Consider the following 14,690-nt stretch of genomic DNA (forward strand, 5'->3'; position numbering starts at 1 on the left):
AGTAGCCATTCTAGGGGGTGGGCTAATGATTTCATCACACTCCAGGCTGGCTAAAGGGGAAGATCTTCTTCTTTGAAAACACTAATTTTTTTTTCACTTTAGAATAGGATATAATCATGCACTTTGTCTATTTTGTAGGGTATCAATAAGCTGAGTTTAAAGTTCCTTCAAAACTGCAAGAAATCTTGCAAAGATTACGTTTTACAAAAACTATGGTGAAACAGTCATCAGACCCCCCACTGTCCAGTCAGGCACACAAGACAGTGATAAGCCAGATGTGGGCGTGTTTCCCTAGGAAGCATGGAGGTCCATGTACATGTATATCTCAATGATCAATGACATTGAACTCAGCTCTTACACAATGTTAGTTGCTTCAACATTGTCAACAACCTAAGTACAATACGACAACGAGCATGAGCAAAATAACTGAGCAAAGTGATAATATAATATCTCATATAAGAACAGAAAATGATATGGAATATGATATTTCAGCGCACAACGCCTTGATGTTATGTAATAAAGTGAAAATTAATGTCTTAAAACTGGGATATAAGTGTATTGCTTTGGGCAATTGTGTGTGTGTGTGTGTGTGTGTGTGTGTGTGTGCGTGTATGTGTGTGTGTAACTACACACTTTTGCACTTTCCAGTATAAACTACAAAGAAATTCCATACAACCTAATTAATTTCCAACCTGTTTACTAGGAAACAAAGGTGATTTTCAGAAAGCAATAAAAGGTTTCTTGTGACTGTCCATGGTGCTGAAAATGCCATCTTATAACCGTTTTCACGTTTAGAGGCTCTTAAATAATATTTTTATTACAAAATTACTACAAGACCAATGCCTAGAGTACGTTAGATGTTTTGGATACTTTTGATGGTGGAACAAAGTACAAGAAATAACGAGACATTTTACACTTAACATGAATATATTGCGAGTTACCTCTTGCTAAATTCTATTTCGGATAACTTTTTGCTTTAGACTAGTTTGTAAGCTGTTCCTGAATCGACGAAAAGAAATCAGCTCCTATTTCTAGCGAAAAACTGAAAAGAAAAAAACACCTTAAGTCAAAACGCAAAAGCTACTTGGCCATATTCAGTTATTATGACAACTAATAACGTAATCATAAACTACACAAGTGACTTCACACAACATTTCTATATTGTATATGTAGTACATTTGCATCTTATAATAAGCATCCCTGATATATGCAGAATGAGGAGTGTTTATCTTTCCTGACACTAACGTTACATACACGTCACTGCGACCAATGCAAATATCATTAGCATGTTGGTAGGCACTTTTGATGTGATTGGTTGTCCACTCGTCACGTGACCTGCCCTAGGTTCCTCCATCTTGCCTCGCATTGACCAATCAGAATCAGGGAGCCCTGTGTGCGAGAATGACACTTCTTGTAACAATTGCATATGAGCGTAAGGCCATGTTATGTCGATTTTGTGGATAACATTCACTTTCGGCTTTCCCAAGGGATCTCACCCATATAATCAAATCAACATAGCCTATAGCAGTCTGAACTAGGGCTGGGTATCGGTACAGCGTACCCGTACAAAACCGGGTTTTCTTACTGGACCGGTCCAGATAAAAACAGGACCTGATAGAAGTAGGTGGACCGGATGTTGGACCTATTAGAAAATTAACAAATTATTTCATCAGGCATTCACGCGTTTTGGTGCTTGGAGGTGGAGAAAAATAACAAGAGTGAAGTAGAGACGATTTTAAAGTCAATCGTACAGGTGCAGTTTGCGTTGTTTAAAACGCCAGTTTGAGTCGAGTGCTCCATCAAGCAGATTTCTTTGCAGTGAAACGGACCATTGGCATGAGTCATAGGGACCTGAATTTTCTGTACCGGTACCCACCCCTAGTCATATATAAACATTTTATATGGCTTTCAACCTACCCGTGGTGTCCAAGGTCACCCAAGCTGGATTTCCGTAGGGTGTGTCTGTGTCAGCCCTCTCAACATCAACCAGGGGCGTCACCTATCGATTTATACAAGTACTACTACAATAAATATGCTGTGCTATGGCATAATCAACAAAGTAACACATGCACCGTGCTTACGTCATTATACACTGTCACCAAAATATATCTGCCCAGATTTTTATGACATATAATGTTAGAAGAAACACAGTTGCTATAAAAGATTTTGTCAAAATGTTTTAATCAAAATCACCAATCTGTTAACTATGTTCATGAATGTGTCAAAACTCACAAACCTGCACTCGGTACTGCTGATCAACTTCCAGCCTACGGATTACGAAAGGTATGTCGTCACTTCCGGCTACTGTGGTCTGTAAAACATTGACTTAGCGATTGGCCATGGAAGTACTTTACAGAATAGTAACATACACATAGGCAATGGATGATACACTTTATTTAGAATATATAATAAGTCTTCCTCTAAGGCTAGTTCACCTTTATTCACAGGTGGTTTATGTCGATTTATTGCTTTTTAAAAGCAGGATATTTAAGGATATTAAGTCAGCGGATGGTGGTTTCAAATTACAATACTTTCAAAATATCGCATAGTGAGTTGACTCGAAATACCCTGTTTTAACTTAAAACAACGGACATAGGTTTCCCTGCGGATGAATGATAATTGGTATTAATGATCAAAACGTACATAGCAGATCAAGAAATCAAAATTCCTTTGTCATGATTGTATTTTTGACCAAAAAAAATTCCAAATGCATCAGGTGCGAAAACAATACACTTACCGAGTCTACATATCCCCCTGGAGAACACGGTACAAGGTCATCTGTCCCTGAGAAGGTCACCCGGACGAAGTAACCTAAGATCGGGCCGCCATGTTGTACCGGCTTTGACCACGTGACCACCGCCGTGACGTTCTCTGTGTCGTCACGTGACAGGTTGGCAACATTAAGGTGCGCAGGCGCACTGGAGAATATTATAGCTAGTAGGGGATGGATCGAGTTTTACTACACCGTAGAGAATAACATATTCTTCTAGAACTATTCCAAGTTTTAAGCTAGGCAATATATTGTAATAGTCCTGAACATGATACATTCACCTCCAAATCACAAGGTCCATCTAGAGCTGTAATAGTACGTCCATAAATGTTGGACATCGAGGTAATAAGAATAGCAGCTACTCAAACAACTGAAAAATGGTATTGGAGACGCTCACTCAGATAGCATCCACAAAAATTCGTCAGCAACTCTGATCTTGTTGAACAGATGGTTCATACCTTAACTATGAAAGATAAAATAATTCACCTTCTTCCGTATAAAATCTGTTATTTAACAAGATCTCCTCAAAGTCACCGGAGAAAGCAATTCATGCTATCTGAAACGTCTGACCGTTACCAAAGATCACATCCAGAGTAGCTGCTATTTGGCATAAGTGTAGTCGCTTACTCTAAGTACGCCATCAGTAAACTTCGAAATGTATCCTAAGTACGCCATCAGTAAACTTCCAAACTTGTCCTAAGTACGGCATAAGTGAACTTCAAAATGTGTCCTAAGTACGCCATCAGTAAACTTCAAAATTAGCACAGGGGCACTTGCAACGTGCGTTCTTCAAGTATGACATATAGGTTGAAAGTTTAGGACATGCGACATGTCACTTAATACATCTTACGTTGGTCTTTGCAGAATTCCAGGTCCGAAGTTGTTGAATAGCAATCTGGAAAACATGTTTCAAAAATTAGACACCGATTTGCATCATTAGCATTTAGTCAATGTTGATCATCACAAACCTACCTAAACACCTAAACCACGACTACCGGTCAATACCTTCTTGAAACATTCTCTTAATTTTTTTTTTTATTTCAATTGAAAATGAACGTAAAATTCCAGAACAAACTAAAAGGAGCTCTCAAACCTTGGTCATAAGAGCTACCATCCGGCCAAAGATCCTGACCGAAGCTCATTCAAAACACGTTATATTCAGGTCTAGATCTCATTGATGAGTTTTATCTTCCCATAGACTTCTATGTTATAATTCGTGGTTTCAATGGGCGCGTTCACAATGAAGCTACGTAAAATTTTAGCAGATTTTTCATTCTATGTTGAGCACATTTACCCTATATTGACAACGTCAACTACACATAAGTTCTTTTTTTTTATAGCAGTTACAAACAATCCTCCAAAAAAGGCACTTTTTCGCTGTTAGTGTACAGCCGCACCACTCAGAACCCAGGACTATGTTCCTCCGACCTAGCGCGCAGCTGGAAAAATTTACCTGCTAATTTCTTTAGTTACATACCACGTGTACATACAAGCTTTCACCAATCTAACCTTTGAGATCAGTTCCGCTAGCTAAAAGGGAATTTTTCACCGCTAAAACATTAACAAGCGTCCATGCAGCCGTTAATTTTGTCTGATTTCAGAAATAAAAACAAGAATTTTTTCCTCCTTGGGGATGGTCAGATAGACCTAAATAGGCATGTTGTGTTGAAGCCTAATAATCATACTTGTAGAAGTGATACTAGGGATGTAGACATGACTATAGTTACAAAAGTGAAACTTGCTGGGTACTAAAAGTGCCACCAATATGGAAGCCATAAATGTAGTTGCCAGCTTGCAAAGTGATACCAGTGTACCACCCTAGTATCACTAGTTTACCTCTTTGATACAGGAACGGATGCCTTGTTAGTTTTGATGCCACGTTTTGTCATTTCAAATCTTGTTACGACGTTTACGGTGTCTATTTTGAAAATTTAGCCATCTTGTTTTTTTCGCTCTGTCTCATCATTTTTGCAGTCTGCATAGGATATCATCCATAAAATTTACTTGCTGTGGCCTAACAATTAAAACTCAGCACTACCCCAGTTGCCTTCTGGATACTACTGTACACAATGGTATTGTTTGACAAGGCTGTCAGTCACCTACCTGGAGACAACACGATATCATCCGTCTCCGCACTGATGACGTCACTGGAAACGACGGAAATCTGTTCAAGGCAGAGCACAACAAATTTCCCCTGTTAAATGTAGAAACCAGCTCCCTATAATTATGTTGGATAATGTTTGCTATTCTATTGTATGTTAGAGATAATTTGCTTTATAAACCAACTCACACTGCCTCCAATATCAGTGACAGGAGCGATCTGACGTGATTGGGCAGAGGGCCTGGGTAGCCAAACAATAATTCTGGGAACTAAATTGTTACATTTGGGGCTACTATTTGAATTCTTCGTGTCTTATCAGGCGAAGGCCAATTTTTAGGGGGTGAAATACCACCCGTGGCTATGGTAATCTTCCAAGTCATCAACAAATACGAAAATTTGTGGTGTATCTTTTGTAAAACATTACAGGGATTGTGGAAAAACGAAGGAACCGGTGATTTTGTCAAATGATTGGCTGCGTACCAAGTCGCAAAGGTAGGCGACAGCAGTTTTATATCTAAATGAGAACGAGCCATATATGTGCCTGAAAATGCGTCTCGTCTGGTACAGCAATGTAAGCAGTAAGTAACACGTAGCTGCAGTGTGGCATATTTGCATTACTAGTCAGAATTGCACTTAGGAAGGTGACCGAATGTTACCAACATTTCGAATGTAATTTTTATGTCTTGATTGTCATTTTGAAAAAATGTTATTCATGACCTGCTACTGTTGATTTGTTTCATTGTCCCTTTATATTAAACATCATATTGATATTTTGATATGGGATGTAAGACCTGCATAAACAATGCTGTCAGCTCTTACCTTTAGGTTATACTGGTGTCCGTACTTCAGGTTCGTCCCCACAAATGACTCATTAGTCTGAAAATTACAAAAACAACAACAATATTTACAACATATTTTCTTGTCCATAAAAGCTATTTCCCAAGCAGTCGAAAACCATGTCCATAGCTGGCACAAGACGCGAGATATCAAAACCAAAATTTTCTTGCTGTGCGATAGAAAAAAACTAGGAACACAAATTGTTATCACTTTGAGGTCTTACCAAGACAATCCATTCAGGTATTCTCTAATTATCCTGTTCTAGACGAATGTGAAAACAGAATGCCAGGTCGGTCTTGCCAAAAAGCTATGTCTGATAAAAAAATGATATGTAATTGCGAAACATTGTTATCGTTATGAACACTATATACATATAGGAATATTGTAAAAAAAAGATTAAAATAGCACAGTACAAGACTATTGACTCACCACCAAGGTGTACCCCAAGTTCAGGTACGACTCGACGTTTGCTCTGGATGACGGTGGCTCAAAAGCGCCGTCCAGCGGAAAAATGTCTTCTCCAGGCTCGGTTGGAAACAGCGGTGGCGGGATGCCTGACAAACAACATACATCAATAACAACAAATGTTGTGTGGGAAAATTTAGATACCGTAAATGCAGAAACGTTTGCAGTGGCTTAATGCTCGCGGTTTTCGCGGTGGCCGCTTCACAGCGGATTTAAAACCACGGCGAACATTTTCGAAGTCAGTAAGAGACTACAGTGCATGGTGCTACCGCAAACTTAAAACCACGCGAAAAGTCCTTTTCCCCGCTACCCCGCTACCGCGATATCAAATCCTCGTGAACTTAAATGTATTTACGGTATATTGAAAGTTTATAAACAAAAAACAACAGCATCAATGATCGGAAGGGTCAGAATTTTGTCCTGTCTTTGGAGATCTAAGGAAACGCCTTTTTTGTACGTCAGATTATGTCTCATTACAAAATGGAGTCATCCTTTGATGTGTATTGGTGTACGTGTGTGTTGCCGGAAAAAAAAATCTTTGAATCGGACTTGTTGTACACTTTCTATACCGGGCTACTGAGTTTTCTTTTTTAATAACCTGGGATGCTTACGAATGACACCTTTAATTTTCCTACAATCGTTTTTTTTTACAAATAGTTGTAGATGTCTGGTCCGTTTTCAGTTAGAATGCAGCTAAAATGGGAGTTACAAATCTCTTTTCTATGTCCTTTATTACTATTTGATAGAGTCCGTTTTTAGCGTAACTGAAAGAGACCAAGTCAGGCAAATTGTGGCTGATTTTTACTTCATAGGTGTAGGGGATTGTAAAAAAACTGACAGATTCTTGGTTAACCCTCAAACACCCGAGTGGGGTCCATTTGGACCCCAGACGTACATTTTGAAGTGCCATTTGAACATTTTTAATCTGAAGATAAAATCCTTCCGTGACTTTGTCAGTCAATATGTCTTATACCTTCTCACAAGTTTTCGCAAAGATTGGTACAATTATGTGGAAATTATAAAGAAAGTTTGTGTTCAGTCCCTCTGGGGTCCAAACGGACCCCAGCAAAAATGTGCAGTTTTTAAAACAAACTTTGGAAGCTAACTCCTTAACCACTTACAGTATGACTACCAAACTTTCAGACATTAATAAGAATGTAAACCTTAATCATTACAAAAATTTCTGTGTCATCAACATGTAATATGACGACATTATGACGTCATTTGCCTAATCAGGGCGGCCATCTTGGATTTTCACCAATGACGTCATGACATTAGCATAAATTATAAATTTTAAGTCATGAAAATTACATTAAATTTCATAAAATTTAATTGTTGTCAGAAAACAGGTGTGGTTTACCAAGAAAACCTTGTTTAAATTGAAATTGTCAAATTTTGGCAAAAATATGCCTGTTAGAATATGGTTGCCATGGCAACCACCAAAAATGATAAACTTACTTTTTTGACCAAAAACTTTTGCAAACAATATTTTGTGATAAATTATCAAGTTTCGTAGCTTTAGCTCTAGCCGTTCATGAGTTATGCGACATAAATGTTGCTGAGGGCCTCAAAATCCCCCTATCTGGTCGGAATAGGTTTAATGCAAAACGTGGTCCTTCTGAACTTTTGCATAAATTATGATAATGAGTTGGAATTAGCAACACCTTAACATCTCAAAATCTTCCTCTTACATTGACGAAGCTATGTTTATACAATGATCGCCGATAAGAAATTGTACTGAGATTTTATGAACAAAACATTTTGGGGTCCGTTTGGACCCCACTCGGTCATTTTAGTCGCAAAAAAAGGTCGGGTGCTTGAGGGTTAATATGCCAAAAGGCAGTTACTCAAGCAACTGGATACGGTCAGACGTTTCAGATGGTATCCACCATCTTTCGTCAGTGACACTGAAGAGATCTGGAGGAACTGAACTTTTTTACCCGAACTATGAGTGTAGACAATTTTAAATGTCCAATAAAAGACGTGGTAAGACAAAGTGAAGCTAAAAGACAATTTATATCGGTGGATTGGAGGTTTAAAGAGTGCCTTGTGTTTCAGGTGGTTGAAAATGGTAAAAGAGTAGCCGTTGGCACTGGATTTGCAATGTTCTTTGTACCTTAAAGTACCTCTTAAGTGGCTGGTTGGTCTCACTAATGTATGTATTGTTGCAGTTGGGTTCTTCACATTTGTGTCTGTCATCATAATGACATCCAACATCAAGACTTGATACTCACCACCGAACAAACCGTCGACATCATCGTCCGAGAAGAAGTCTGGGAGTGAGCCTACTGGAGGATGGTCACCCTCGTTCCCAGTGTCTTCAAACAGCTGGACCAGTTTGACGAGATAACCGTCTATCACAGCAGAACCTGGGGTATTAGATTACAGATTAGGTCATCTTGATGCTATCAATGAATGAAAACGACACAGGCATCAACTTTCGTTCGTTAAAAAGAGTTTTTTGAGAACACTGTAAATTGTACAAAGCAGGTACAGAATGGCAAACATATTGGGAAAACTCTATAATAATTACATATCAAAAAAGTTATACAAATGTTTAATAATTATACCAAGGTAAAAAACCAGGGAGGCAAAAAGTGAAGAATCTATTCATTTTGCCAAAGTTTCCTTTTTCGAACATCCGCGTTGATTTTTTTGTCTATACAGCCAAATGAATAAAATCAAATCATTATATAATCCAATCTACATGTCCTTAGCTATGCAGAAAGGTAATGCTATCTGTAACTGATCCGTCTGTACATTCGTCTCTTCTCCTCTCTCTTTCACACGCACACTACCCCCCCCCCCCCTCCCCCCAACACACATATACACACATCCTCACATACATAGAAACACACCATCTCCCTCCATTCTCTCTTACAAGCTCTCTTACATAATCTTATTCAGAACCTTTCAGTACAGTACGTACCTGGCTTTTCCCACGTGACCGTGACGTTAAGCGTGTATGGCCGGACATGCGCAGTGTGCCATGTTACTGCGATGCTGCTCGGGTTCACCCGCGGAGGATGCCGGGATTGGCCTGTTGAGTCAATACGGAGTCTAACTGATTCACAACTCATCGTTTATCTGTAATTACCAAGTACCGAAGGGATGCACATGACACATGAAGTCAAGCCAAGAAAAAAAACTAGATGTCTTCGACAATAAATGCCTAAGGAAGATACTAGGCATCAGATGGGATGACTTCATACCCAACACTGAAGTAAGAGCTAGGACCAGCCAAAAACCAGTGTCTGTGACAATCCGAAAGCGGCGCTTGAACTGGTTGGGCCATGTCGTGAGACTCTCACCAGAGAGACTGGCATACCAAGTTATGCACTGGGCACCACGGGGAAAGAGACGTAAAGGTCGCCCCAGGATGAATTACAGGCACACCATCGAGAGAGACCTACAAACAGCTAAAATCAACTGGAGGGATATACAGAGGATAGCTGCCGACAGAGCTTGCTGGGCCAACCTGACTGCCTCATGTGTCGGACGACACGGGAGCCCCTAAGTCTAAGTAAGTAAGAAGGGATGCGGAAATATGGCAACCAAAATGTCTTAGTTCCGTTATGTATGACATGACAAAATTGAAAGCTTCATCTTTAGATGTAACGTTAGGCGTCCCTTTGGCGTAACGGTTTGTGCGTTTGGCCCATGAGATGCCCTGGGTCAAAGTGTAACTGAGAAGAAATCAGAAAGCACAAAGTGTAGAGAAATTCGTTTTTCCATACATTTTGTTATATTTCAAATTTTAGGTCACAAAGAGAGCTCCGACGAGAGCGTCATCCTATAGTGGAAAGGGGGTATAGCTACCTATTGTATGCATCATGTCACACTTGTGGAAACTACCAACGTATCGTTCTCATATGAGTAAAACAACATAGTAGTATAGAAGTAATTTTTGCTCGCTATACTTACCAACATTCAACATTCGAGAGAATAGAAAGCACGCAAAGCGCCCAGGGAAAGATTTGTTTTCGAATGCCAATCACAGTTTTTGCCGATAAGGAGGACAGTACGTCTCTTATCAAAACCGTATGTCGCTGTCAGATGCAAATGTCAAACCCAAACATACGCGAGCTGCCCTAACCACCAATTACCCGGCAAAAAGGACTAAGACCTACCAGGCCAAACTGAGACTCTTTAAAAACAAAGATTTAGTGTCAAAACATAGGAGTAATGATTCAAAGATTTTTTACCTCTCGCGGACAAAATGGTGGACGGCAAGAGCACAAGGACTGCTGCGAAGACAGAAAATGGCGACATGTCGATGGACTCGTCCAAATTTGCTACAACCGAATGTTGTTCAACGTCAGGGGTTACGGGGGGTCAAAGTCAAAGTCTTTTATGTCTCAGGGAACTCCTAAGATTAAGAAATGCTCCTGTGACGTTCGTAAGCTGGATTTTAGACTAAGAAATGTCACAAGCTTGCACGCGGGAATCTTGTCTTATAACTGCTGGAAGGTACCGATCCCCTTGTGTGTTTCCGCCGGGGCTAGATGAGTCAGCTCCCGCCTGCTATCACTAACATCAGCCGCCGGGACGGATTAACGCAGCAGTGAAGACTGAGTGCGTAAGGCAAGGAGTTTCGGACGTAAGTGGGGCTAACACTGAGCAGATGGCGTTTCTCACCGGCGAGTAGAGGCAATGTCACGTCACTGGTCTTGTCAACAGGAGAGGAAGTGCAGATTGTTGTATCAACACACAAAGCTGTTTGGGTCGTGAATCTGGATAACATCGGGTAGAGAGGCTAAAAATAGGAATTCATCATGGACATTGAATGAGGCAATGTAAACGTTTGAACTGCGATCATTATCTTCACCAAAACGGGTTTGGACTTAATAGTGTTTACATGTATGTTTAATGCATGTATGTGGTCCTGATTTGATTTATTTGGCTGTGTAAGACACACAGACAAGGTCACCAAACTAGCTGGACAAGCACTGGTAACTGCACAATTACGATCAACAAAAGGGGTACAATGTACAGCAAATACATTTTCAGATTTTGCGTATTCATGTATGTTGTAGCCCACAAGTCCAATCAAGGCTACCACAAGACATATTTTCATCTTGGTACTTTTTCGTCAATGTTCACCATCTCCGGAAAGGAAAACAAGGTCTACTTTTTTTAAAGAAATCAGGCAAAAAGCACGCCATCAACAAAATTTACATGCTGTGGCCTGATATAACCTCGCGCATATTTCCCTTGCTAGTTGGGGTTTTCCAGAACACCCACGCAGCTACAAATTATTAAGGTTTCCTTCCTGGTGCTAACAGTCCATCCTTTCTACTCACCTCGTTCCTTGGAAGTTGAATCGCCCACTCACCCTACACTTCCTGCTACCTGGAATTCCTCCCAAACATACAACTTCCTGACTTAACACATTTGACAATTTTGTCCGCAATCTTGCACAATTTTTATTTCATAAGGTTTTATGTACATTCGTGGTTCTTGACCAAAGGTAGTCTGGTATCCAGCCGTATCATAGCTTCTCTTCTGTCTTCTAAGGAACCCGTATAATACGGCTGGATACCAGACTAGACAAACTGTCAGTCACATTTGCAGACATGGTTTACCTATAACGTTATGAGAACCACTTGGTTCTCCAGGTCTTTTCGGGGAGTATATACGTACGCATAGATTTGTATTTTGTATTTCTTATAATACAAAAGTTGTCTTGCAGAAGGTTTATCTCAAATTCTACAAAGGTGACTGTGATGAAACATGTTGTACATAACTTGAGTCTGCCGTCACTTTTTCTAGTCTTTTTTTGCTAACAATTGATGTTTTCCAAATAAATAAAATAAAACTTAAAGGCAGGTAAAAACAAAGTTAGCCCCATTTACTAGCACTAGTCTGGTCGTCGACTTTCAGTGCCCTTCACCTTGTTGTATATCATAATTCACTAACATTAAGCATGAAAAGGGAACATCAAAAGTTCCGAAACCACTTCGGTAAGTGGAGATAACCTGGGACAGGTGAAGTCCAAAGTCAATATCATTTGCAATACCTGTCTGGGGATGACTACCAGTGCACTCGGCTTTTAACATATATTATGTTTCACGAACATTGAGTATTAAAAGGGTTCATCAAATATTCCAAAACATTCCGGCAAGTGAAGACCACTGTCAACACCATTAGAGACAGTACAGTGCTGATGACTACATCAGTATCAGACGTATCGGCAATTAAAGAAAACTCGGAATAATGTTAACACCAATGTAAACACCATTTGCAACACTATCAAGTCACTTGATCTGGACGTATGTTACATTTCACGAACATTAAGTTAAAAGGGCACATCAAATTTCCAAAACCATTTGAACAAGTGGAGACCCCTGTCAACACCATTGGATACACTGCAATGCTGATGAGTATATCTGTACTAAACGTGGAGCATGTAAATAACAATGTCAACACCATTTGCAGCACTATCAAGTCACTTGATCTGGACGTATATTATATTTCACGAACATTCAGCATGAAAAGAGTACACTAGATTTTTCAAAACTTTCCGGCAAGTGGAGACCATTGTCAACACCATTAGAGACAGCATAGTGCTGATGAGTATATCAGTACCAAATGTATCGGCAATTAAAGAAAACGTGGAACACGTAAATACAAATGTCAACACCATTTTCAACAGTATAAATTCACTAGATCTGGACGTATATTATATTTCACGAACATTAAGCATTAAAAGAGTACATCAAATATTCCCAAACATCACGTCAAGTGGACATCATTGTCAACACCATTAGAGTTAGTGCAGTGCTGATGAGTATATCAGTACCAAACGTGTCGGCAATCAAAGAAAACGTGGAATATGTAAACACCAATGTTAACACCATTTGCAGCACTATCAAGTCACTTAATATGGACTTATACTATGTTTTTACCGTTCAACACGATCCAAATCTAAAGGGGAAAATCCAATTTTCGATCTTAAGATTTTCAAAGTAAAGCTATTGTGTATGCTATAACATATTTGGCAGACATCAATGATTTCTAGAAGGACTGCACATCGTCTTAGATCTCATAAATTATCAAAATGGTACATCCAATTTTCAAAACTATTCCGGCCAGTGGAGACCATTGCCAACACCATTAGAGACAGTACAGTGCTGACGAGTATATCAGTACCAGGTGTATCGGTTGAGGTAAACTCATCAGTGTTTCCGGACCAGTTCGCCGCCCGTCTGATTCCTGTCATCTAATGTTCATATTCTCTTACCGTTACATACACATAGCCTTTTGCTGATTTCTTAAACACAATTTATTTCCTTTTGATGCAAGAGACAAACAAGCTTTATTGACGTCTGACACGACAAAAAGCACATCTACTTTTGTATGGTCAACTATAAACTACAAAAAAAGAAAATACAGACTAGATCTTAAAATTCTACTTATTAGACAATAAAGGATAATAAAATGAAGTCAGTACTACAATAAGGTTGGTTCACACCTGCGTATATATTCAAGTCCGTGTGAGGTCCATATGAAAGTCTTAGCCTCTACCAGGCTCCACAGGCTCGCTGGAAAAATAGAAATTCGACAAATATTGCCAGATAACATGCCAAAGAAAATAGCTGGGTCGTAAACCATACTCTTCGGCCAGTTTAACTCCTCTAACATGTTATATGTCTATATTTCTCAAATTTCTATTGTTTTTCTAACAACCTGTGGAGCCTGGTATAGAGGCTAAAAATTCCATACGGACCTCATATGGACTTGAACATATACGCACGTGTGAACCCGGCTATCATAAAGCTCATTACAAACGCAAAACAATGCATCTAGAATAATGAAAGACATATGCAAGTTGATTTTCGAATTCTGTCACAGATTATTCTGTTATTTGTTTCAATTGATTACAAATAATTAAGAACAATGTCAATTTTGCTGCCTTAACTAGATTGACTACAGTAAACAATTCAAATATCAAAAACAGTTGCTTTTGATTATGAGTCATCAAGAGCACAAATATAAGCTATATATATACTATTAGGCTTCACTTCAATATCTTATGATCCGACAAACTTAAATTTTATTTCAAATGCTAAAAAAAATAAGTAAAATTGTACCGCCGATTGCTTCTAGTTATATATAGTAATGATTTATTGATAACTACATGTAAACTACAATCATAATACATACAAAATGGTTTTATAATATTAGTTTGAAACGCTAGGGTTGGTGCTTGAGATTGGGTTTCATTTTTCTTTGACTCGATCAACGACGGATATCACTTCCCTTAGCCTTTTCGCAAAATGTTGAAGGTTGTTACTAAAGGGTACAAGCTGTTTATCCAGACGGATTCATTTGAACCATTCACATGGGGTTACACTCATACTTTTTACGGGATCAAGGTATAGCTCTCCTCAGACCAGTTAACGTTTTAATTTATAGGCGAAGAACTCATTACTATAGCTAGGTACAAGTACTTATTTTCACCTGGTTGAAGTGAGGAAATTGGTGTTAAATACCATTCCAACGGGCACAAGATCA

General features: G+C 39.1%; 1 protein-coding gene across 1 annotated transcript; it reads right to left on the reverse strand.

Moving 5' to 3' along the window:
* Positions 1–1,230: 1,230 nt before the first annotated feature.
* LOC118404107 lies at positions 1,231–11,183 on the reverse strand. The gene is made up of 11 exons (XM_035803087.1): positions 10,379–11,183; positions 9,103–9,213; positions 8,408–8,542; positions 6,138–6,262; positions 5,691–5,747; positions 4,874–4,934; positions 3,621–3,665; positions 2,738–2,934; positions 2,237–2,311; positions 1,918–1,999; positions 1,231–1,389 (listed from the first exon to the last, which is right to left on the reverse strand). Exons 1-11 carry the CDS (start codon positions 10,443–10,445, stop codon positions 1,247–1,249), a joined length of 1,098 nt encoding a protein of 365 aa, XP_035658980.1. The 5' UTR covers positions 10,446–11,183; the 3' UTR covers positions 1,231–1,246.
* Between the last annotated feature and the right edge of the window lie 3,507 nt (positions 11,184–14,690).

The sequence above is a fragment of the Branchiostoma floridae genome, chromosome 2 (genome assembly GCF_000003815.2).
Source record: "Branchiostoma floridae strain S238N-H82 chromosome 2, Bfl_VNyyK, whole genome shotgun sequence".
NCBI lineage: Eukaryota > Metazoa > Chordata > Leptocardii > Amphioxiformes > Branchiostomatidae > Branchiostoma > Branchiostoma floridae.

Bases quoted from the DNA above. Each gene is read 5' to 3' on its own strand.
- LOC118404107 (XM_035803087.1), bottom strand. From the start codon at position 10,445: ATGTCGCCATTTTCTGTCTTCGCAGCAGTCCTTGTGCTCTTGCCGTCC. The intron at 2,935-3,620 runs GTAAGATGTATT...ATCCCCTACTAG, and splicing joins GGAATTCTGCAAAGACCAAC to CTATAATATTCTCCAGTGCG. The intron at 2,312-2,737 runs GTAAGTGTATTG...AATGTTTTACAG, and splicing joins CAGGGGGATATGTAGACTCG to ACCACAGTAGCCGGAAGTGA.